Below are 25,646 nucleotides of genomic sequence, written 5' to 3' on the forward strand. Positions count from 1 at the left end.
ACTGTCTTGTGGTGCATCGTTACATCCCTACTATTTACCACTGTGTCAAGTTTCTACATTGAATGATAGCTTTCGCTGTGGTTCACTGGAGTCTGAAAGCCTTATATAGCTCTGTAACCCTTTTTAAGCTATTTTTAGTAAATTAATTTGATTGCAGCTCAGCATCTAGCTAATCATTTAATTGACTTCACATCACTGGAAAGGTTTTATTTATTTAAGTGCTGATTAAGATTCAAACATTTTCATGTCTGGTTTAGTTAAACCCAATTATTTATTACATTTGATTAAATGGTTTAAGTAAGCACAGCTTGTTGGTATAAAATCTATGACAAATAAAGGCTGTAGCACTGTCGTCTCACAGCAAGAAGGTCCTGGGTTTGATTCCCAGGTGGATCTTTCTGGGTCCTTTCTGTGTGGAGTTTGCATGTAGCCTAGTGGTTAAGGTACTGGACTTTGTAAGTAGAAGGTCGCTGGTTCAAACCCCACCACTGCCAGGTTGCCACTGTTGGGCTCTTGAGCAAGGCCCCTGACCCTCAGTTGCTTAGACTGTATACTGTCACAGTACTGTAAGTCGCTTTGGATAAAAGCGTCCGCTAAATGCAGAAAATGTAAATGTGTCCATGTGGATTTCCTCTGGATGCTTTGTTTTCCTCCTACAGTCCAAAGACGTGCAGTCAAGTTAACTGGAAATACACAGTTATCCTGGGTGTGTATGTGTGTGTGTGTGTGTGTGCACCTTATGATGGACTGTTGACCTGCCCTGGGTGTTTTCACCTTTCGCTTGCTGAATTGTACCTATCACGACCCCGTATATAATATAGCGGTGGTAAACCAGACAGTGATGAATGAGTGAATTTGGATATAGTGAATTTCCTTGGGTCCTGGGTTCGATTCCCAGGCAAGGTGGTCCGGATCCTTTCTGTGTGGAGTTTGCATGTTCTCCCCGTGTCTATGTGGGTTTCCTCCGGGTGCTCCGGTTTCCTCTTACAGTCCAAAGACATGCAGTCAGGTTAACTGTAGAAACTGAATTACCCTATAGGTGAATGGGTGTGTGTATGTGTGTGTGTGTGTGTGTCTGCCCTGCGATGGACTGGCGTTTCGCCCACGGTGTTACTGTGTGCCTTGCGCCCACTGAAAAGTTGGGATAGGCTCCAGCACCCCCCTCGACCCTGATTGGATAAGCGGTTAAGAAAGTGAGTGAGTGTATTTCCTTGTGTGCTCTAGTGACCTGGGCGATTTTCACGATTAATTTGGTTAATTCAAATGAACGTTTTCACCCGATGTTAGAATGTGACAATCGCGATTGTTTACATACTTTATATTTTAATTAAAATACCAACATGTCACGAGGCAGAAACTGACCAGACGCTCGCGGAATATAAATCAGGGAAAGTTTAATATTAAAAAGGCAAAATCAGTGTACAAAATCAGGTAGAGTCCAAAACCAGGGGATAAACTAAAACAGTAACCGGAAGACAACAAGGATCATACACGGTAACGGCTAGATTCAGACATTAGCGCAAACCCGATCGGCAAAACTTCACAACGAAGTTGTACTACTTTTTGTAGTTTTGCACTTTTCTTAATGTAAGGAGGTTCTGCTGCACATTATTTAAAGTGAGTTGTTTGTGAGTTATTCTTATAAAGGACGTAGCTGATTCAGATTTCTATTTTGTTTTCATTATTGTTATATAGTTATTGTTTTAAAGTTTGAGTTCCTTGAAAGGATCATTATCGGTGGTGCTGTTACTATTTTTCATTTCTGCAGTCTTTTAAATTAAAATGCAAAAAAGAAAAAAAAAAAGGAATGTGAGTCTTTTTTCAATTGCATTATACAAGAACAAAAAAAATCGAAATCGTAATCGACAATCGGTGAAAATTGTAAAATAATCGAGATTTTTTTTTTTTGGGCAAAATCGCCCAGCCCTACTGCTGGTTGCACACGACACCCTTGCTGGTCAAGAAGGCTGAGCGCACACAGTTTAGTTAACTAAAGGCTCTGTTAATGCACACACAGGCTGTCTTTAGGTTTCCCAGACAGAATGAAAGAACAAAAACCTTCCACCCGTCTGATAAATGATAAAATTCGGGGGATTTCCAACATTCGTCTCCTGATGAACCTCATCACAGACGTACTAGTGGCCAGAAGTGAGTCCTGTAGTCTGGGAAATGCGGTAGCTTCTCGCTGGAGCACAAACACCGGCTCACTGAATAAACACTGGAGTTTTATCCGGCAGTAATGTGGTCTCAGCCGTTTCTGGTGTGGAGCCAGGCACGACCATTTGTCTCCACGGGGGGTGGAGGGAGGACTTTTTATAACGGGCACCGAGCATTCCTGCACCGAGACTCCAGCAGCTGAAGGTCTGTGAGCTCAGTGGCAGCGCCGTCGCCCTCTCAGGTTACACTAATGATCCCACCTCTCACCTCTGTGCCCGTATATCAGGACCTGTATATTTCGGTACGTGAGCCATCAATTAGCTATAAGTTCCCCCCCTCGAAGGCCAGACAGCTTTTAGATCTTACGCAGCTGTACTCATGACCTTGTTTCCCTCGCCCGCCGTGGCACCAGTCGTCCTCCCTCAGGCTCCCGCAGGTCTGTGACGGGCGTGAACGGAGCCGGGTTCCGTCTGCTCTTTCTCCTACGTTCCTGTCCGCTTCACAGATCACGCTATACAGACGCGATTCTTCTGGACGTCCAGTTTGCCCAGCGAAATAGCAGCGGGCAGACCGGCGCGGGCAGTGCCGTATTTTGATTAGACCATGTGACCGGATGGTAGAATCAGACTCCATTGTATTCTTGCGGCCGAAGGAAGGGTCGACCTCGGGTCATGTAGAGCAAGGGTTCGTGTAGCTATGGATTATTTTGGAGAAGTGAACAACAGGGCGCACAGTGGTGCCAACAGTTATTGTTGTTCCCAGTGTTTTCCTTCCTGTCTGGCCAGCTTACAATGGGAGCGTGTGATTGGACGTTGATATGGCTTGGGAAATGATTACAAAGGCTAACTCTTGTTTATGGTTGCAGGTCCATAGTGTGTGGGTATGTGTAGGGGTGGAGTGGTGGGCAGCGGGTATCCTTTATAAAAGGAGGGTATCAGACCCCAAAAAGGAAAACGTCAGACCCCAAACAGGAGGGTATCAGACCCCAAAAAGGAAAACGTCAGACCCCAAACAGGAGGGTATCAGACCCCAAAAAGGAAAACGTCAGACCCCAAACAGGAGGACGTCAGACCCCATAAAGAAGGACATCAGACCCCCAAAAAAGGAGGACGTCAGACCTCCAAAAGGAGAACATCAGACTCCCAAACAGGAGGGCATCAGACCCCAAAAAGGAAAACGTCAGACCCCAAACAGGAGGACGTCAGACCCTCAAAAAGGAAAACATCAGACTCCCAAACAGGAGGGCATCAGACCCCAAAAAGGAAAACGTCAGACGCCAAACAGGAGGGCATCAGACCCCATAAAGAAGGACATCAGACCCCCAAAAAAGGAGGACGTCAGACCTCCAAAAGGAGAACATCAGACTCCCAAACAGGAGGGCATCAGACCCCAAAAAGGAGGGCATCAGACCCCAAAATGAAGGACATCAGACCCCAAAAAGGAGGGCATCAGACCCCCCAAAAGGAAAAAATCAGACCCCAAGAAGGAAGATGTCAGACCCCCAAAAGGAGGACATCAGACCCCCAAAAGGAGGACATCAGACCCCAAAAAGGAGGTTGTCAGACCCCAAAAGGAGGACGTCAGACCCCCAAAAAGAAAAAATCAGACCCCAAGAAAGAGGGCGTCAGACACCCAAAAAAAGAAGGGCATCAGACCCCCTAAAGGAGAACACCAGACCCCAAAAAAGTAGGACATCAGACCCCCCAAAAAGTAGGACATCAGACCCCAAAAAAGGAGGGCATCAGAACCCAAAAGGAGGGCATCAACCCAAGAAGATATCAGACCCCCCAAAAGAAGATATCAGACTCCCAAAAAGAGGGATGTCAGACCCCCAAAAAGTAAAACATCAGACTTCAAGAAGGAGAACATCAGACCCCATAAAGGAGGACGTCAGACCCCCAAAAAAGGAGGACGTCAGACCTCCAAAAGGAGAACATCAGACCCCCAAAAAGGAAAACATCAGACCCCAAACAGGAGGGCATCAGACCCCAAAAAGGAGGACATCAGGACATCAGTTCCTATACAGTATTTGTGCTCTTGCTTTTTTGTGGCAGCAACACTAGAACCAGGGTGGCAGGAGATGGCAGAAGAACGTGGGGTGTGTTTGATTGGGTGAGGTAGCTGCTCCGTACACAGGGACTGGAAGGTGACCGAGTACGCTGTGTGAATCTAAAGTGTGTTTAACCCCGCGGCCCCCTGCACGCGGTGGCGCGCTCCCTCCACCCTCACACCTCGCAGGTGGGTAATGTGAGTGAAAGGACCGCTGACTGAAGCAGAATGGAGAATAGATGCTCTCCACTGGGACTCGCTGTCCTTGCTGTCAGCATCAGCGACGCCCTGAATCGTCCTCACCTTCATACCGGTAGTTATTTATGCGTCACGCATGTGTGCACGCGTGTCCTTTATCCCACATAGGGTGGCCATCGCCATAACCTCATAAAGGACGATGTCAGACACCCAACAGGAGATCAGACCCGAAAGGAGAACATCAGACCCCAAAAAGGAGGATGTCAAATCACTAAAGAAGAACATCAGACCCCCAAAAATCAAGGACGTCAGACCCCAAAATCAAGGATGTCAGACCCCCAAAAATGAAGGACATCGGACCTCCAAAAAGGAAAACATCAGACCTCAAAAAATGGGAAGTCAGACCCCCAAAAAGGAGGACACAGACTCCCCAAAAGGAGGATGTCAGACACCAATAAAGAGGGCATCAGACCCCCCAAAAAAGGACATCAGACCTCCAAAAAGAGGGCGTCGAACCCCAAAAAGGAGAACATCAGACATCAAGAAGGAGAGCATCAGACTCCTCCATCAGACACCCAAAAGGAGGACGTCAGACACCCAAAAATCAAGGACATCAGACCTTCAAAAATCAAAGATGTCAGACCCCAAAAAAGGAGGGTCAGACCCCTAAACAAGAGAACACCAGACCACAAAAAAGTAAACATCAGACCCCCCAAAAAGTGGGACATCAGACCCCCAAACAGGAGGATGTCAGAACCCAAGAAGGAGAAAATCAGACTGTAAAAAGGAGGGCATATCAGACCCCCAAATAGGTAAACATCAGACCTCAAAAAGGAGGGCATCAGACCCCAAAAAATAGGACATCAGACCCCCAAACAGGAGAACGCCAGACCCCCAAAAAGGACTCTAGTTTGATACTCTTTCGTAATACTTTATTAAACCGAGTGTTTTGGATGAGATATAAAAGTTCATGTGGTATTTTGGTATTTAGATATTTGATATCTGGGTGTCCACATACTTTCGGCCACACTTTAGGATTCTGAATCTCACCCCGTGAGGCGAGGACAGGGACCCGGTGTGCAGTGGATTAAAGGGATGCTCTGTGAGGGTGGGGTCTGAGGGGACTCCGTTTGGGGCCCTCGGTGTGGAACCCTGTATGAGATTGTAGCTGTAGGGGGTCGAGGTGGATCACAGACCAGCGGCAGGTTTTCCTCTCTTACAGCTACATTAGCATGTTTAGCGATGTAGAAAAGCAGAGCGTGTGTGTGTGTGTGTGTGTGTGTGTGTGTGTGTGTGTGTGTGTGTGTGTGTGTGTGTGTGTGTGTGTGTGTGTGTGTGTGTGACCATGTTTTACCGTTTTCTTCTTTTGTTTACTCGTCTCTCCAACAACGCTGTTCTGCAGTAACGTCTGAGATACACACTGCTGAAGCGTGGACGCCCCATCATTCCTTCCATCATGTTTTTTTTCCTTCTGTTGCTTTGCTGACTCATTCTTTCATCATTTAAGATGCTGGCTAATGCTGTATGCTGGCTGTGGCTAAAACACTTTTAAAAACCTGTTTTATTTTCCTCATTTTTAAATGTTGTGTTGTGGAAAAATAAGGTCAAACAAAGATTACAGTTGACTGGATTGGAGAATTTTTTGGCATGATCGTGGGTTCCTACAGCAGTGTATCTGAAGAAGAACATGGAACAGAACTGTGGGCCTCCCTTTATACTGCTTTAGCCACATCACATTGGGTGTTGGACTCTGGAACCTCCATTCTGTGCTAACTGTTGTTTCTTATCTGCTTACAACAGACAGGTTGCTTTTCTCTGTATTTTAGACACCCAGCCTGAAAGCTATCGCTGTAAACGTTCATTTATTATATTACATTTACGGCATTTAAGCGACTTACAGTACTGTTACAGTATACAGTCTAAGCAATTGGACTTTAAGGGCCTTGCTCAGGGGCCTAACGGCAGCAACCTGACATTGGTGGGGCTTGAACCAGTGGCTTTCTAAAATTACTAGTCCAGTACCTTAACCACTAGGCTACAACTGCCTACACCAAAGCGATTTACATTACGGTTACAGTATACAGTCTGAGCAAGTGAGGGTTAAGGGCCTTGCTCAGGGGCCCAACAGTGGCAGTCTTGCAGTGGTGGGGCTTAAACCAGTGGCTTTCTAAAATTACTAGTCCAGTACCTTAACCACTAGGCCAAAGCACCAAACACCAAAGTGACTTACATTACAGTTACAGTATACAGTCTGTGTAACTGAGGGTTAAGGGCCTTGCTCAGGGGCCCAACAGTGGCAGTCTCGCACTTTTTGTTTACTGGACCAGTACCTTAACCAGTAGTCTACAGCTTCCTTATTTTAGTTCTAGTTAATTTGATGTTACAACCTCCGGCCCTTGTTGAGGTCGAGATTGGACACCCCTGACGTCAGAATGCAGAATGATGTTCCCGAGCAACACGACGGGATCCGATCCGATCCCCCCCTCGCGTCCTCCAGCCCGGCAGCTTGTTGCGATTAGTGCTGTAGCGCAGCTCCTGATCCTGCATCCGATTATTTATCCTGCTTCATTCCAGGCGTCCTTCAGTTGCTTCCCGATTTCTCTCATAAATCCGATCCCTCTCTCACTGCCCCCCCGTTCTGCTCGGAGGGCGTGCTGATCGGAACACGACACGGATAATCCCGCCGCGGACTGGAAAGTACACATCCAGTCCAGATACTTTGAAGTGTTGCACCGAGTGAACCGCGGCGCACCGAGGACTGCTTCCAATTCTCAGCTCGAGGTCAGCCGCCGGCTATCCTGTTGGACGCGAGTATCCTGACGTAAAGTAAACACACGCGGGTGAGGATGGGTACTTCGGGGATGTGGGTTTAGACGCAGATCAAAGTCGTCTCCGTGGTGAAGAACAACACGCCTTTATACGACCTACGCTAATAAATATGGAAGCGATGAGTTTGGAAGAACGGCTCTGTGGGAAAATCAGGTTTACGCACTTTCAGCGTGAGTGGATTCGACGCAGCGGGGCGTGTTGCTCTTGTTGTTTTGTAGTGATGCTTCGGGCTTCTGTAATCTCGCCCCGTATCACCCAAAAAATCACAATTAGTGGTGCTTGGGTGGCGCAGTGGTAAAGTACGCTAGCCCTCTATTACTGAGACCTGGAAATCCAGGGTTCGAAACCTAGCTGTGCTATCAACTGGTCAGGGTAGCACCGTGGCTCGGTGGGTAGCACTGTCGCCTCACAGCAAGACAGTCCAGGGTTCGATTCCCAAGTGGGGCGGTCCGGGTCCTTTCTGTGCGGAGTTTGCATGTTCTCCCCGTGTCTGTGTGGGTTTCCTCCGGGCGCTCCGGTTTCCTCTCCCAGTCCAAAGACTTGCAAGTAAGGTGAATTGGAGATACGAAATTGTCCATGACTTATTAATTCTACTAAATAAATAAATCAGTCGGTCGGGCATCCGCACAGACATGATTGGCTAACATCTGAGGGGGGTGGTGGGGGGTGGCTAAAACAGCCAAGCCCCTGGTAGGAACACTTGTTGGTGCGCTCCGAGTGCAGGTCCCCTGCCCGGAGAGAAAGAGGAGTGTTGTGTTAAGAAGGGTCTGGTATGCAGACCCAAATCCAAGACCCAAATAAGAGAATACTATACAAGAAGTCGAGGGTCAAGAACTTTGCTCAGGGGTCCAACAGTGGTAGGACTTAAACCCGCAGGACTGGTTCCAATTCTCAGCTCGAGGTCAGCCGTCGGCTATCCTGTTGGACGCGGGTATCCTGACGTAAAGTAAACACACGGGGGGTGAGGATGGGTACTTTGGGGATGTGGGTTTAGTAGTGGTGAAGTACGTTAGCCCACTGCTGCTACCTGGGGATCCAGGGTTCGAATCTTAGTGGCGCTATCTGTTGGTTGGGCATATGCATGGACATGATGTTCGAGGGGGGTGGTGGGGGGTGGCTGGAACAGCCAAGCCATTGGGAGGGACACTAGTCAGTGCGCTCCGAGTGCAGGTCCCATGCCCGGATAGATATAGGAGTGTTATGTTTGATGGACCCAACTAGCAGAATACTATACAAACCATCAAGAGTCAAGGACTTTGCTCTGGGGTCCAACAGTGGTAGGACTTAAACCCGCAACCTTGGCTTTTAGGATCAGAAATTCATCTGTAAAAGTACCTTAAAAGGCAAAACAATTGTCTCTTATTGGTTTTCAGTAGCTGCTCCATCCTGATCACAGTTGCAGTGGGTCAGGGGTCTTTTCAGAAACACTAGGTGCTGGGCAGGATGGCAGTAGATTAGACGGCATCACACACTCACCCATTCTCTCACATCGAGGGACGATATACAGCAGCCAATCTGCAGCCTGAGTGAGGAAACCCCCCCCCCAGACACACAGGAGAACATGCAAAACACCTCACAGATGGTGACAAATGCCTAGGATTACAAGCAGGTCCCCCTGATCTACCCGCTGCACTTCAGTGTCAGCACCAGATAAACTTGTGTTGCTTTTTTGATGCCTCCAAACCAAACCCGGCGACTTCAGACTCGTAGTTCAGCTGCAGAACAAACTTCAGACCCCGAACCCGGCCCGTCTGGTCGAGGACATTTGGGGTGAGGGGGGGGGACGGGGGACGGTCTAAATGTGATTTCTGCTGAAGCGCTTGTTTAATAACAATAGCCTGGAGCGGCTGGTTCCTCGGAGAGCTCGGCGATTGTGCGTGCACGTTCGTGTCTGAGCGGAACCTCCTGCGAACGACTGATCCAAAAAAGATGTGGGAATGAAATTCAGACCGAAAACACACATTTGAACTGCGTCCATTTTCCTGCAGAGCTGATTCCTGCCCCCCCCCCCCCCCCCCCCCCCCCCCCGCTACCACATGAAGAGAATGCCTGCGTGAGTGCGTCTGTGTGTGTGTGAGTGTGTCTGTGTGTGTGTGTCTGTATGTGAGTGTGCATCTGTTTGTGTGAGTGTGTCTGTATGTGAGTGCGTCTATGTGAGTGTGTGTGTAGGTGTTAAAGGGCGTCTGCGTTTGAAGGCGTCTGCACATCCGTGTACAGGGGTCTCTGCATTAGAAGCTGTTTGCGTGCAAAGGCGTCTGCATACGAGTAGCGTGTCCACGTACACGTGTGTCTGCGTCTGCGTGTGAGAGCGTCTGTGTATGAGGACTTCCGCATACAAGGGCGTCTGCGTCTGGATGCAAAGGCATCTGTGTGGGAGACGCCACTCTCTTGTGATGCAGTTTTTGATTCTGTAATGAAAACCCGTGGAATCCTAAAGTGTGTGTGTGTGTGTGTGTGTGTGTGTGTGTGTGTGTGTGTGTGTGTGTGTGTGTGTTGATGCGTAAGTGAAGTATCATGGTGTGATAAAACAGCTTCACGTTGCTGCGTCTCTCTCTCTCTGACCTCTCTGTAGTTTCTCGTTCTCTCCTCCCGTCCTCTCACACAGACAGTTAGACTTTTGTTTGGTGAAGGAGAGGAGACTGTGGTGGAGGGGAGCCTGTAGTTGATGGTAGCAGATGGAGAGGAAGCTGGTGGTTGAAGGGGGAGGAAGTGAGGGACGGTGTGAATAGGGAGCGCTGTGTGCTAATATTCCCATGCTAGTATTTATCTATCATTAGCATGTGCACGCTACTGTAAATACAGGAGGAGAACACCGTACACGTCACATGACTTATTCATGTTTTTGCCTTCTGGTTCTTTGTTTATCTTCACACTGCGGTTTAAAAAGCGCTGATATTAGTGTTTGTCAGGATGTTTTAGGTGACCACTTATTTTAGGCTCTCAAACGTCTTACTTGACCAGATTGCTGTTGGTTCTGGATTCAGAACATTGAGCGCCTCCACACCGACCCATTAAAACTGCCCTAAAACCTCTTTATTTCTCTGTATTTCAGGTGTGTGTGGTGGTCAGGTGGTGGTCCCTCCCAAGGTGAGCGGTGTTTTGGGGAAGAACGTGACTCTGGGCTGCAGCTTCCAGATGGACTCTAATCTCAGTCTGACTCAGATCTCCTGGGAGAAACGATCCGGTTCCAGCTGGAGCACGATAGCCGTCTTCAACCCCGTGTTCGGCAAAGTCATCACGCCCGAGTACAGGGAGCGCCTGTCGTTCCACTCGTCCTCCGCCCACGACGCCACCGTGGTGCTGAGGGACGTGGGATTCGCGGATGCTGCCGTCTACACCTGCAAGGTCGCCACCTTTCCTCTGGGTAACGCGCAGGCCTCCACCACGCTCAGTGTGCTCGGTGAGTGTTCACGACAACAGGTGAATAACATGATAATATCCAAAGCGACTTACAGTACTGTGACAGTATACTGTCTAAGCAATTTGGGGTTAAGGGCCTTGCTCAAGGGCCCAACAGTACAAACCGACAGTGGTGGGACTTAAACCAGCGATCTTCTGATTACTAGTCCAGTATCTTAACCTCTAGTCTACAACTGCCTTGATACCGGTCTAGTGGCGGACTGAGAGATCACTATACACCTTTCTTTAGAATTCATCAACCAGACAGCAAGAAACAAGGGCAAACACAAAGAGCGGTGGTAGCCTAGTATTAATCAGAAGGTTGCTGGTTTAATCACCAACCCCTGCCAAGTTGCTGCTGTTGAACCACGTTGTATTCACTCACAGTTGTAAGTCATTTTGGATAAAATCGTTCACTAATCTTGGGGGGCGCGGAGCTGAATCCTGATCTGATACAGCAAATTCTGTTGAGTTGCGAACCAGGCCAGTGAGCCAGAACCCATAAAACAATATATATATAAAATATACTTAAAATATACCTTATACCTGAAATATACATAACAATAAACATATACATAGAACAAACAGATACATGAGAAGTAACTATACATAACAATATACATAACAATATACACCGATCAGCCATAACATTAAAACTACCTCCTTGTTTCTACACTCACTGTCCATTTTATCAGCTCCACTTACCATATAGGAGCACTTTGTAGTTCTACAATTACTGACTGTAGTCCATCTGTTTCTCTACATACTTTGTTAACCCCCTTTCATGGTGTTCTTCAATGGTCAGGACCACCACAGAGCAGGTATTATTTAGGTGGTGGATGATTCTCAGCACTGCAGTGACACTGACATGGTGGTGGTGTGTTAGTGTGTGTCGTGCTGGTATGAGTGGATCAGACACAGCAGCGCTGCTGGAGTTTTAAAATACCGTGTCCACTCACTGTGCACTCTATTAGACACTCCTACCTAGTCGGTCCACCTTGTAGATGTAAAGTCAGAGACGATCGCTCATCTATTGCTGCTGTTTGAGTCGCTCATCTTCTAGACCTTCATCAGTGGTCACAGGACGCTGCCCACGGGGCGCTGTTGGCTGGATATTTTTGGTTGGTGGATGATTCTCAGTCCAGCAGTGACAGTGAGGTGTTTAAAAAGTCCAGCAGCGCTGCTGTGTCTGATCCACTCATACCAGCACAACACACACTAACACACCACCACCATGTCAGTGTCACTGCAGTGCCGAGAATCATCCACCACCTAAATAATACCTGCTCTGTGGTGGTCCTGTGGGGGTCCTGACCATTAAAGAACAGGGTGAAAGGGGGCTAACAAAGCATGTAGAGAAACAGATGGACTACAGTCAGTAATTGTAGAACTACAAAGTGCTTCTATATGGTAAGTGGAGCTGATAAAATGGACAGTGTGTAGAAACAAGGAGGTGGTTTTAATGTTATCGCTGATTGGTGTATATATATATATATATATATATATATATATATATATATATACAATATATATAACAATATACATATAATATACATAAAATGTACTGTACATTATAAATGGAATATACATAACAGTAAACATATACATAGAACAAACAGATACATGAAATGTAACTATACATAACAATATCCATATATTTAACAATATACATAAATGAAATGTATATATACAGTACATAACAATATAAATAAAATATACATAACAATATACATATACTTAATACTTAATATGTAAAAATATACAAACACAACACGTAACAGTATACGTGTACATAATACTATACATATACATTTAATATATGTATCCATAACAGTAAACATATACATGTAACTATACTTAACAATAAATAAGTAAAATACACATATACATAACAGTATACATAACAATGTACATATACATACAAATGTACATACACAACTATACGTAAAAATATACAAACACAACACGTAACAGTATACGTGTACATAATACTATACATAACACTACATAAAATCATGTCATGCATGTGCTTTACAAGCGTATGTAAACTTTTGACTCTGACTATAAACACGTGTTCATGTCCTGGCCTCAGTGCAGCAGGTGCTGATCATAAATCATAAATCAGGCACGCGTTGACTCTCAGGGCCGCCGCGCTGCCATCCGCACGCGTCCCTCATTCATCCCTCATCCGTCCGTCTGGACCCACGTCTGGACCCACGTCTACCTCGTTCAGCCCCTGCTCTGTTAGTCTGGATGAGAAACGATCACATGCTCCGGCTCTCTGAGCGTGACTCGCTACTATTAGAGCTCGAGTGTCGTGACGAGTTCCACGTGTGTTCACACTGAACGCAGAAGGATGCTGGTGTGTGTGTGTGTGTGTGTGCGCCTGTGTGTGTGTGTGTGTGTGTGTGTGTGTGTGTGTGTGTGCGCGTGTGTTTGTGCGTGTGTGTGTGTGCGTGATGAGCGAGCACTTCCCTGGAATAACATGACGTCATTTTTTTCTTCTGCGTCCCATCTGCTCGGCTGCACCTCGGCGCACAGAGCTAAACTGAGCCCCGAGCGTGTGGGCACAGAGACGGCACAGCACAGAGGGTTCAGTTTATTAATAATGCATCATAACGTGCAGGAATTTGGCACGGAAAAACAGAAACGGGGGCTACAAAAAGAGACGCGGGGATGCGTCACTGACCGATGACAGTTTAATAAAAGTGATCCTTGAATACAGCAGCTGATGGAAAGATGATAAAGATCAGACGATAAAAGAAACGGGAGTGCGTAGCCCTGGTGAACAGGGACCAGGGGAGGGGGAGCTATTATTAGAGCCCGAGGAATGTCTGTGCCCGTGTGTGTGTGTGTGTGTGTGTGTTGTGCATAAAGATGCTTTTCTATTTTTACAGCACCATTATGATCCAGGGTCAAGGGAGTTGGTGTAACACCAGCCGTGCCTGGTACATGCTTGTGTATGTACGCCAGGCACGTGTGTATGTCATTACACACACACACACACACACACACACACACACACGTATACATTCAGTCCTGCAAGGTTAACACATGGACTGAAGGTCAGGCAGGAATGCGAGGGGTGCATCAGGGAGGCGGAGGTGGTGAGTGGGGCAAGGCGGTGAAGAACGAGAAACAAAGCTGACTCAATGAGGCAAGGTAAAGTCTGCAGCAAAGGAGTGTGTGTGTGTGTGTGTGTGTGTGTGTGTGTGTGTGTGTGTGTGTGTGTGTGTGTGTGTGTGTGTGTGTGTGTGTGTATATCCCAGCCCCCTGATATTTAGGTAAGACAGAATACTGCAGGATGCGCTCCACACCCCATTCTTCACCAGTACGAGTCCAGGGCTGAAGTCTGGGCAGTTCGGTGATTTTCCCTTCCTAACGAGACCCAGATTAATGATCTGTGTGTGTAGGTGTGTGCGTGTGTAGGTGTGTGTTACTGTCCAGTACAATCCCAATAAGGACGTTTATAATGAGCAGGTTAGAGGTCCCTACCGGGTTCTAAACATCCCACACAGTTCTGATATATGTAATAAGCAACAAGTCACAGAAGCGATTGAGGTTGTCGCAGATCTGAAATGAAATGAGCTTGGATGCTCTTATGATGCTCTTATGAATAGGAGACAAAAGGAAACCAGTGTATATACACAGACGAGGCATAACATTATGACCACTGACAGGTAATAACACTGATTATCTCTTCATCACGGCACCTGTTAGTGGGGGGGATATATTAGGCAGCAAGTGAACATTTTATCCTCAGAGTTGATGTTAGAAGCAGAAAAATGGGCGAGCGTGAGGATCTGAGTGAGTTTGACGAGGGCCAGATTGTGATGGCTAGACGACTGGGTCACAGCATCTCCAAAACCCGGTCTGCAGTGGTCAGTATCTATCAAAAGTGGTCCAAGGAAGGAACAGCGGTAAACCGGCGACAGGATCATGGGCGGCCAAGGCTCAGTGAGGCCCGTGTGGTCTGATCCAACAGACGAGCAGATGGCACATCTTGGTGCCAGATACCACAGCACACCTTCAGTCAGGGCTGTTTTTGCAGCAAAAGGGGGGCCAACACAACATTAGAAAGGTGGTCATAATGTGTATTGGTGTATTATTCTGCTGGCAACTGGAAGTATTGGTGTCAAAAGTTTTGGTAAGTCCCAATTGTGATCAAAATGTGCACCAAAGGCCCAAATGTACATGAATTGACTTCTGTAGTTGACTTTGTTTTAAGTTTCTGTGCATGAAGCCTTAGGTTAGAGCAGTGGTAGCTCAGTGGTTAGGGCACTGGACTAGTATTCAGAAGGTTGCCAGTAGGGCTGCAACTATCGATTATTTTTGTAATCGCGTATTCTACCGATTATTCCAGCGATTAATCGAGTAATCGGATAAGAAATACTTTAATAAAGAGCAAAAATAAATACGTATAAGATTAAATAAGAAGCATCTCGGAACAAACTGCACATTTTTATTCCTTGAATACAGGACAGTTTAAAGAGAACATTTTTAAAATGCAAAAACAAAAATAAATCAGATTACTTTTAAAATGTATACAGGCAACCTAAAACTAAGGCATAAATAACAATAAACAATAATACATAAACATAAGCTTCAGCTACAGCTCACGCAGAACATAAAGCTTTAATATTTAGTTGGGAGGCTGTGGCGTTTGTAGGAGGTTCTGTCAGGATTGTATCTCCTAGATGAGGTAGATTTGGTGTGTGTGTGTGCGTGTACGTGTGTGTTTGCCTAAGTTTTCAAAAATGCATGTGGATGTTCTGAGTTTTTGTTTTTTTCCAGCTTAAAATGATCGCAACCTTTCTGTGGTTTCCTCTGTTCGCCCTTCGCTATTTTCTCTCTTTCTCTATCTTGCAGTCTGCGCTGTCATATCTTGGCTGTGTTTCAAATCACACTTCTATACTGAACAGTACGCAGGAGCGGCGAGCGTGTAGAAATACGTAGTATTCATTGAACTGTACGTGAAAAGTACCCGGATTAAGTCCTGTTTAAGTATGAGATTTGGGATGCAGCCCTCAGCTTCTTCATGTCACCTGCACACAGCGTAAACGCGTTGTGCAAAAGTGCGAAACACTGAGCTGTACATAGTCGTATGGATTAAACGATGCCTCAATGCGTGATTTTTAGTAATCGAATTACTCGAGTTTCTCGAGGAATCGTTTTAGTCCTAGTTGCCAGTTAAGTCTCCTCTAATCCCTATCAAGTTGCCACTGTTGGGCCCTTGGGCAAGGCCCTTAACCCTCAATTACTTGCACTGTATCAGTCACAATTGTAATTGCTTTGGATAAAAGTGCAGACTAAATGCCATGAATGTAATAATGTTTATGTTAATTAACAAACTGGCTACGTCTGGGGTCCGGGATGTGTTCCTGCATTGCACCAGGGACACCGGGCCCACTGCGACCCTGACAAGAGTAATGCAGCAGTAGAAATAAAAGGAAATAAAATTCAGAATAACCTGTTGTTTAAAGAAGTGCAGTAAAATCAGAGGTGGAAAGTAACGTTACATTTACTCGCGTTACTGTAATTGAGTAGTTTTTTTGTGTACTTGTATTTTTTAAAGTACATTTTACAGCCTGTAATTTTACTTTTACTTAAGTATGTTTTGTATTAAGGATTGTAATTCACTACATTTTAAATAACATCCGTTACTAAGTAAAAAAAAACGCTAAAAGAAATTGCGTCTGTGAAACTGCTGCAGTGAATTCTGCGATGGGGAGTCGGATCTTTTTGCTCGGTTCCTTTTAAAGAGCCGTATATATATAAAACGACTCCCAGAAGCGCGACTCGGTTTCTTTGTTTCATTTTAAAGGGCCGTTCAATAGAATCGAATCATTCTACGACACATCACTAGTGGTTATACAGTTTGAAAAAGTTTTATGGGACTACAATTACACATTACACATCCCTAAATGTTTTAAATGTTGTATCAACATGTTTTTTTTTCTATTATATTTTAATAAAAAACAACTATTGTGAGATTTATATCCAATTGTCCTGTTTGCATTACACAGGAGAGACACGCCCACCTGCTAAAAAAGTAACTAAGTAATGTTTACTCTGAGTACATTTTAAACGAGTTACTTTTTACTGGAGTAGATTTTTAGACTAGTAACTTTACTCGTACTTAAGTAAAAATTCATTAAAGTAATAGTACTTTTACTTGAGTACAATATTTTAGTACTCTTTCCACCTCTGAGTAAAATTAATATCAGTCTTTAATTTCTCTCTCTCTCTCTCTCTCTCTCTCTCTCTCTCTCTCTCTCTCTCTCTCTCTCAGTGGAACCGAAGGTGTACGTATCGGCCGGCTCCACGCCCCTGTTAGACGGAGGAAACCTCACCACAGTGGCCACCTGCATCGCCGAACGTGCCCGTCCTCCGGCCGAGGTCTCCTGGCAGACGGATCTCTACGGCAAGCCGGAGACGCACATGCAGGAGGAGGCCAACGGCACCACCACCACGCAGGTGCATTACACCTGGCAACCCGTACGCCACGCCCAGGGCCACATCCTCACCTGTGTGGTGAAGCACCCCGCCCTGCAGAGCGAATTCAGGATCCCGTACACCATCAACGTACAATGTGAGTGTTACTGTGAAATACGATGGAGGTCGGGCTTTTCCTCCTCTTTCTGGAGGTAGTATATAAGGGGAATATGTTGAATAGCAACAGTTTGGGGAAGTCCCCTCTTTCTTTTAGCATGATTACGCCCCTGAGCACAGCCATGGTGAACCCAATGCTTTTGGGATGAATTGAACATCAGTACCTGACCTCACTGATTCTATTGACTAAATGGGCACAAATTCCCACAGACACACTCCTAACTATTATAGAAAGGTTTCCCAGTGGAGTGCACGCTATTAAAGCTACAAAGTTTATTTGTAAACCTAGCTGGCACATGCCCACTGAGGGTCTCAAATCAGCAGTCTGAACTCTTACATTAGCTCCGCTTACAGTACTCGGGTGTGTTTGAAAAGCTAGTGAGCTGCCTTGCTGTCTTACTGTCTACATAGGCAGCCGCCTTAGTAGAGAGGATTCTAATAAGTTAGTGACTTAAAAGGCAGGTTATTCGAACGCACTACTTAGATAGCGATTCCATCGGGTTTAGCATTTCGCGCTTAGCATTTAGCATCTTGCAATTAAAACCAATAAACTGAGGTAGCACAGCACGCTAACGTCAATATAACACCTTCCTTCATGTACCGATAACGGTTACATTTCCTGACAAGCCCGAACTTGCAAATAAAAACACTCGGTACAAGTTTATACAAGTTAAAAATCAGTAATGTTTTATTTACGTTTGATAATAACTCCATTCGTTTCTCCGCCCCGTCAGCCATGTTTATTTTTCTGTGAGAGAAGAGCACCCGACCCGCAATGAATTCTGGGATTGCCTTGATCACTAAGGCAGCGTCGGATGCTCACTCGTTCTTGAGCCAAAATAACATAAAATAATAAGATGCCTCAGAAGTGAGGATTTTAAGGCATCTAGGATTTGGAACAGCCTCCTTCTCGGGAGCGCAGCACAGGACGACGTAAAATGCGTCTATGTAGAGAGAGCTAGCTTTCCGAACACACCCCCAGTTCTGTGCCTGTTCTGTGCCTTATCTGTGCCCATTCTATGCCCAGTCTGTGCCCTTCCTTTGCCCATTCTATGCTTTTTCTTTGCCCGTTCTATGCCCATTCTGTGCTCTTTCTTTGCCCGGTCTGTGCCCATTCTTTGCCCGGTCTGTGCCCATTCTTTGCCCGGTCTGTGCCCTTTCTTTGCCCGGTCTGTGCCCATTCTTTGCCCGGTCTGTGCCCTTTCTTTGCCCGGTCTGTGCCCATTCTTTGCCTGGTCTGTGCCCATTCTTTGCCCGGTCTGTGCCCATTCTTTGCCCGGTCTGTGCCCTTTCTTTGCCCGGTCTGTGCCCTTTCTGTGCCTGTTCTGTGCCCTTTCTTTGCCCGTTCTATGCCCAGTCTATGCCCTTTCTTTGCCCATTCTGTGCTCTTTCTTTGCCCGGTCTGTGCCCTTTCTTTGCCCGGTCTGTGCCCTTTCTTTGCCCGGTCTGTGCCCTTTCTTTGCCCGGTCTGTGCCCTTTCTGTGCCTGTTCTATGCCCAGTCTATGCCCTTTCTTTGCCCATTCTGTGCTCTTTCTATGCTCGGTCTGTGCCCTTTTTTTGCCCGGTCTGTGCCCATTCTTTGCCCGGTCTGTGCTCTTTCTATGCCCAGTCTATGCCCTTTCTTTGCCCATTCTGTACCCTTTCTTTGCCCGGTCTGTGCTCTTTTTTTGCCCGTTCTATGCCCATTCTGTGCTCTTTCTGTGCCTGTTCTGTCTTTTTCTGTGGCTGTTCTGTGTCTGTTCTGTGTCTGTTCTATCCCTTTCTGCCCCCCCAGTGCTCATTAAATTCATGGCTATGGTCTTGCCACAGTCGAGTAAGCTTTATGTGGGATTCAGATAATTAACATGAGTGTTCCTATTCCTGGTCTATCACATGCAGTCCTGTGCTTAAGAGAGAGAGAGAGAGAGAGAACGCTTATAAAATATACATATAATAAGAGGAAGCAGAGACAGAGGGGAGGTTGGGAGTGATGTAAGGTTCAGTCATTCACTCCCTCTCCCCGAGCACACTTCAGCAATCAAGAGGCTCTTACTGTCGCCCCACCCTTCCCTCTCTCCGGGGTTCTGAGAGGAGCCCAAATCTAACTTCTGAGAGTCTGGAGAGGAGCTCTGCATTACTGCAGGACCCAAGTCCCGACGCAGCGGCGGGAACGTTCCAACAGCCAGAGGTCAAACACCAGGTACTGCTGGGAACGAGCAGCAAAATAACCTGTCCATAACGATTCATTATGTTCCTGAAATCAGCACGTTTTGCATCTTTCCCACAATTTTCCTTCCAGTTTAGTCATATCCAATTACCTGATCACAATTCGCTTCCTCTGCTGCGGCTGACCTGTACTCCTGATCGAGGAGAGCCGTGACTAACACGCCCCCTCCGACACGTGTGCATTACCGAGCGCTTCTTTTCACCTGCATAAGCTGGGTTCATTTGGAGATCCGTATCGTGCACGGAGATTCACGCATCGATCTCCGTTATTCCCCGTCTATGTGCAGGCAATCGATCAGCCAGCAAAGGTGGTAATTACAGCAGTTATGAGGAATCCCCTCTGGCATTCTGGAAGCTACAACACACAGCACAGCTACCTTAATAGTTGAATGTAAACCTAGAACATCCAGCGACGGTTTTAAATACGAAAATTGGACTCAGTTACTCGAGTGTTTTTAGCTGCTTTACATGTGGACATTTTGACTAAGCAATTGCTAACTGAATTGCTGTAGGATTGCTGGGATGCCTCGAATAAAAGCACTCGAGTAAAAGTCAAAATATTCTGAACTTGAGCTTCTCTTACACTGATCAGCCATAACATTAAAACCACCTCCTTGTTTCTACACTCACTGTCCATTTTATCAGCTCCACTTACCATATAGAAGCACTTTGTAGTTCTACAATTACTGACTGTAGTCCATCTGTTTCTCTACATGCTTTGTTAGCCCCCTTTCTTGCTGTTCTTCAATGGTCAGGACCCCCACAGGACCACCACAGAGCAGGTATTATTTAGGTGGTGGATCATTCTCAGCACTGCAGTGACACTGACACGGTGCTGGTGTGTTAGTGTGTGTTGTGCTGGTATGAGTGGATCAGACACAGCAGCGCTGCTGGAGTATTTAAACACCGTGTCCACTCACTGTCCACTCTATTAGACACTCCTACCTAGTCGATCCACCTTGTAGATGTAAAGTCAGAGACGATCGCTCATCTATTGCTGCTGGTTGAGTCGGTCATCTTCTAGACCTTCATCAGTGGTCACAGGACGCTGCCCACGGGGCGCTGTTGGCTGGATATATTTGGTTGGTGGACGATTCTCAGTCCAGTTTAAAAACTCCAGCAGCGCTGCTGTGTCTGATCCACTCATACCAGCACAACACACACTAACACACCACCAACATGTCAGTGTCACTGCAGTGCTGAGAATCATCCACCACCTAAATAATACCTGCTCTGTGGTGGTCCTGTGGGGGTCCTGACCATTGAAGAACAGCATGAAAGGGGGCTAACTAAGCACGTAACAGAAGGACTACAGTCAGTAATTGTAGAACTACAAAGTGCTCCTATATGGTAAGTGGAGCTGATAAAATGGACAGTGAGTGTAGAAACAAGGAGGTGGTTTTAATGTTATGGCTGATCAGTGTACAGTATATTCGATGTTTTAGGAAACAGCTTCACCTCCTTATAAGTGTTTCCCCACACAGAGGCTGATATTTAGAACGTAGCCTTTAATACCGCTGCAGCAGTCGCGCTGCTATTTCTGGGAACGTCATTTTGAACCGCCGCTGCAGAATTTGTCCTGGCTAAGTTCCTGTAGCGCCTCTCGCTCTAGCACGACACGGCGACTTTAATTATAGCCTAAAGTTTTAAGAGAGGCTCTGTGTTACTCAAGCGCATTACACGTTTTAACATGTTTAACTAATCTACACTGTGTGGACAAAAGTATTGGGACACCTTCTAATTTTTAAATTCAATTCATGTGTTTCAGCCACAACAGTTGCAAACAGGTATAATACACCAACTAGGCATAACATTATGACCACTGACCGGTAATAACACTGATTATCTCTTCATCACAGCACCTGTTAGTGGGGGGGATATATTAGACAGCAAGTGAACATTTTATCCTCAGAGTTGATGTTAGAAGCAGGAAAAATGGGCGAGCGTGAGGATCTGAGCGAGTTTGACGAGGGCCAGATTGTGATGGCTAGACGACTGGGTCAGAGCATCTCCAAAACTGCAGCTCTTGTGGGGTGTGTCCCGGTCTGCAGTGGTCAGTATCTATCAAAAGTGGTCCAGGGAAGGAACAGTGGTAAACTGGCGACAGGGTCATGGACGGCCAAGTCTCACTGAGGCTTGTGTGGTCTGCATGATGCCAAAATATTGGTGCCAGATACCACAGCACACCTTCAGGGGTCTAGTGGAGTCTATGCCTTGATGGGTCAGGGATGTTTTGGCAGCAAAAGGGGGACCAACACAACATTATTATAACATTATGACCACTTTCCTAATGTATAAATACCCCATCTCCCCCCCCCCACACACACAACAACAATATCATTTGGCAGTTGTAGCCTAGCGGTTAAGGTACTGGACTAGTAAGCAAGAAGGTTGCTGGTTCAAACCCCACCACTGCCAGGTTGCCACTTTTGGGCCCTTAAGCAAGGTCCTCAACACTGAATTGCTTAGACTGTATAACGTAAGTCGCTTTGGACAAAAGCGTCCACTAAATGCCGAAAATGTAAATGTAAAGGAAATTACATGCTTCCAACTTTGCAGCAACAGTTTAGGGAAGGTCCTTCCCTGTTCCAGTATGACTGTACCCCCGTGCACAAAGCGAGCTCAAAAAAAGACATGAAGAAAAGCTCGATTTAAAGGAATTCGAAATGAACTGGGCCATCCAAATCAGTGCCCGGCAATACAAAGGTCAGGTCAAGTCAAATTTATTTATATAGCGTTTTTTACAATAGACATTGTCTCAAAGCAACTTTACAAAATCCAGGACCGACAGATACAAAAGCCCCTGTTGAGCAAGCCGAGGGCGACTGTGGCAAGGAAAAACTCCCTTAAAATTACAGGAAGAAACCTTGAGAGGAACCAGACTCAGCAGGGACCTTCGTCCTTCTTGGGTGGCCTGAAGGATACTTCAAATAAATAGGATTTACACAAATCATACAAACACAGAATTAAAATGAACTAAAAGTTATAACTAGCAATAATAAATAAATAAATAAATAAATAAATAATAATAGAGTTATTATTCAGCCCATTCTGTAATAAAGTCTGTAGTGAGTTCTTGACATTCTTGGTGCAAACACGCCAGGGATCCGTCACATCCGGCAGGAGCAGCATCGTTGGCACGGCAGTCTCGACTTCAGTCCTTAACCTCGGGTGGGTAAACAGGTTTCCATCAGAAGGACCTCGGGGTAAAACAACAGAAACTGTAGTTACAAATGTACAATGCGAGTTGAGTAAAATAGTTTCAGTTTTACAGAAAGTTTTAGACTCCGGCAGCCCTAATTATTACAGCAGGGCTGTTATTTTTTAAATAAATAGGCACAAATTCCAAAGCCTTGTGAGTAGGCTTCTCAGAAGACCGGCTGTTGTTCTAACTAGAAAGATCACACCGATGGTCACTCTGTTTTAATACCATCTGTTTTTTTAATAGGACGACCGAAAAGCTCTTGATCAGGTGTCCAAATACTTTTGGTCCTGTCCTATATTAAGTTCTAAACTTGTTTTTAAATCATTTTATAGTTGGCGCAAAGCAGTCAAACTGACATTTTTGTCTAAGAGGAAACTGTACATTTCTCTCCTGCTCATTAAAAGCGAGAAGCTCCTGGAACTTCCCGACAGGCGGATCAAAAGTTTTGGACAGCAAGTAAAAAAAATCAGCTTCTTAAAACGCAGGCAGTTGATTTTGTCAGCACCAAACAACAGGATACAGAACCGAACTTCTTCACATGCTGAAACACAGATTATTATTTTGGCACAGCTTGATGGGACAGCACTAGCTTAGCGGTTCAAGCCCCATCACTGCCAGTTTGCCACTGTTGGACCCCTGAGCAAGGCCCTTAACCCCTGATTTCTCAAACTGGGATATTCCGCTAGCACACCAACACCGAGATTCTGAACTCCTCGATTCGAAACTCAGCCTTGCCACCGGTCTGCTAATTGGCAGTGCCTGCAGCAGACACGGTTCTGCTAGGGCGGGATGACCGGACTATGTGGGTGGGGTCTTCAAACGCTGTGTAAGGACCCTGATTGGCAGATAGAGAGGCGCCTGTGCAGAATGCATGGGTGAAAAAGAGTTCCGCTAAGGGCTGCACGCGGGTCGGAGGAGGCGTGAGCAGCAATACACCCACCTCGACTGCAACCAGGGATCCACCAGCAGTGGAAGATAAATTGACTACACTAAAATTGGGAGAAAATGCATAATTAAATAGAAAAAAATTATTTTAACAGTGTAAACATGACGATGTGTGAAGGTTCTGCACAGAGCTGCTGGATCTCACAGTTTTGTGTCCAATTTCCAACACTTATGTATCATTTGACTCCTGAATTTCTCTAAATGTTGAAGTTCTGCAGCATCATTTACCATCCTGCTCTCTGGTGTCAGTAATAAATGACGTTAAACCGCTTGTAGCACTTTGGAAAATGTAACTCACGTGTGAGATTTTTCACTCCCGCTTTCTTAAAAATAACCATCATCGCTTCATTTATGTGTGGCCGTCCTGCCTTCCTGTACCTGTACTGAATGGACTCTTTGTGTGTGTCTGTGTGTCTGTGTGTGTGTCTGTGTGTGTGTGTGTGTGTGTGTGTGTGTGTGTGTGTGTGTGTGTGTGTGCGCGCCCGCGCAGTCGCTCCAGACATCCAGCTGCTGGGCTACGATGGAGACTGGTATGTAGGGAGAGAGAACGTCCAGCTAAAATGCCAAGCCAGATCGAACCCGCCCGCTCACCACTTCAGATGGATAAGGTGAACACACACACAAACACACACACACACGCACACACACAATCACCATGGTGCTTTCAAAAATGTTCAATAATAAAATCCCATGGTTCATCAGTGTAGCTTTATTAGTAATCAGCAAAACAAAGTAAGAAAGACCGACAGAGAGACCGACAGAAAGAAAGAAAGAAAGAAAGAAAGAAAGACAGACAGACAGGGAGACAGAGAGACAAAAAGATCGAAAGAAAGAAAGAAAGAAAGAAAGAAAGAAAGAAAGAAAGAAAGAAAGAAAGAAAGAAAGAAAGAAAGAAAGAAAGAAAGAAAGAAAGAAAGACAGGCAGAGGGACAGACAGAATGAAAGTAAGACAGGCAGACAGAAAGCAAGACAGACAAAGCGACAGACCGAAAGAAAGAAAGACAGACAGGGAGACAGAGAGACAAAAAGAACGAAAGAAAGACAGAGAGACAGAAATACAGACATAGAGACAGACAGAAAGACAGACAGGCAGAATGAATGTAAAACAGACAGAAAGAAAGACAGAGGGACAGACAGAATGAAAGAAAGAGACAAAAAGAACGAAAGAGAGACAGAAAGACAGACATATAGACAGACAGAAAGCAAGACAGGCAGAGGGATAGACAGAATAAATGTAAGACAGGCAGACAGAAAGCAAGACAGACAAAGCAACAGACCAAAAGAAAGACAGACGGAGACGGAGAGACAAAAAGAACGAAAGAAAGACAGAGAGACAGAAATACAGACAGAGACAGACAGGCAGACAGACAGACAGAATGAAAGTAAAACAGACAGAAAGAAAGACAGAGGGACAGACAGAAAGCAAGACAGACAGAATGAAAGAAAGACAGAGAGACAGAATGAAAGACAGAAAGCAAGAGGAGACAGACAGACAGAGAGAGACAAACAAAAAAGGAAAGACAGACAGACAGACAGACGGACAGAAAGAACGAAAGAAAGCAAGACAGACAGAGAGATAGACAAAAAGAAAGACGGACAGACAAAAAGGAAGTAAGACAGACAGAGATAGACAGAAAGAAAGAAAGACAGACAGACAGAGAGACAGAGAAACGGACAGAAAGAAAAACAGAATGAAAGAAAGACAGACAGACAGACAGACAGAATGAAGGAAAGGAAGAAAGACAGACAGAGAGACAGACAAATATCAGTACTCAGCAGGGAGGTGAAGCACCGTTTCTCTGCTCTGGTGTCTCCACACTGAGATCTGAACCTCGGATGCCTGGATGTTTAAAATCCTGGCACGTCTAAATCATCTCAGTCGGCCTGCGCGGTCCTGAACCTCCTGCATCACGTTAACCAATTTAAATAAAGACTCACAAGTACTGAATGTTGGAGTTAAATTGTTTGTTATGAAGCAGATTTCTGTCTCTCGCTTTGAAGATTTTCTCCTGATTCTCCGAATGAACACTGACAAACTCTAACATG

General features: G+C 45.7%; 1 protein-coding gene across 1 annotated transcript in view; it reads left to right on the forward strand.

Annotated features, from left to right (window-relative positions):
- nectin3b (nectin cell adhesion molecule 3b) overlaps positions 1-25,646 on the forward strand; it is a 62,431-nt gene that overhangs the window by 25,139 nt on the left and 11,646 nt on the right. The window contains exons 2-4 of the mRNA XM_063011768.1: positions 10,286-10,633; positions 16,925-17,224; positions 24,091-24,208. Of these exons, the coding sequence (XP_062867838.1) occupies positions 10,286-10,633; positions 16,925-17,224; positions 24,091-24,208 (766 nt within the window). The remainder of the gene's footprint in view (positions 1-10,285; positions 10,634-16,924; positions 17,225-24,090; positions 24,209-25,646) is intronic.

This window comes from Trichomycterus rosablanca, chromosome 16, assembly GCF_030014385.1.
Source record: "Trichomycterus rosablanca isolate fTriRos1 chromosome 16, fTriRos1.hap1, whole genome shotgun sequence".
Lineage (NCBI taxonomy): Eukaryota > Metazoa > Chordata > Actinopteri > Siluriformes > Trichomycteridae > Trichomycterus > Trichomycterus rosablanca.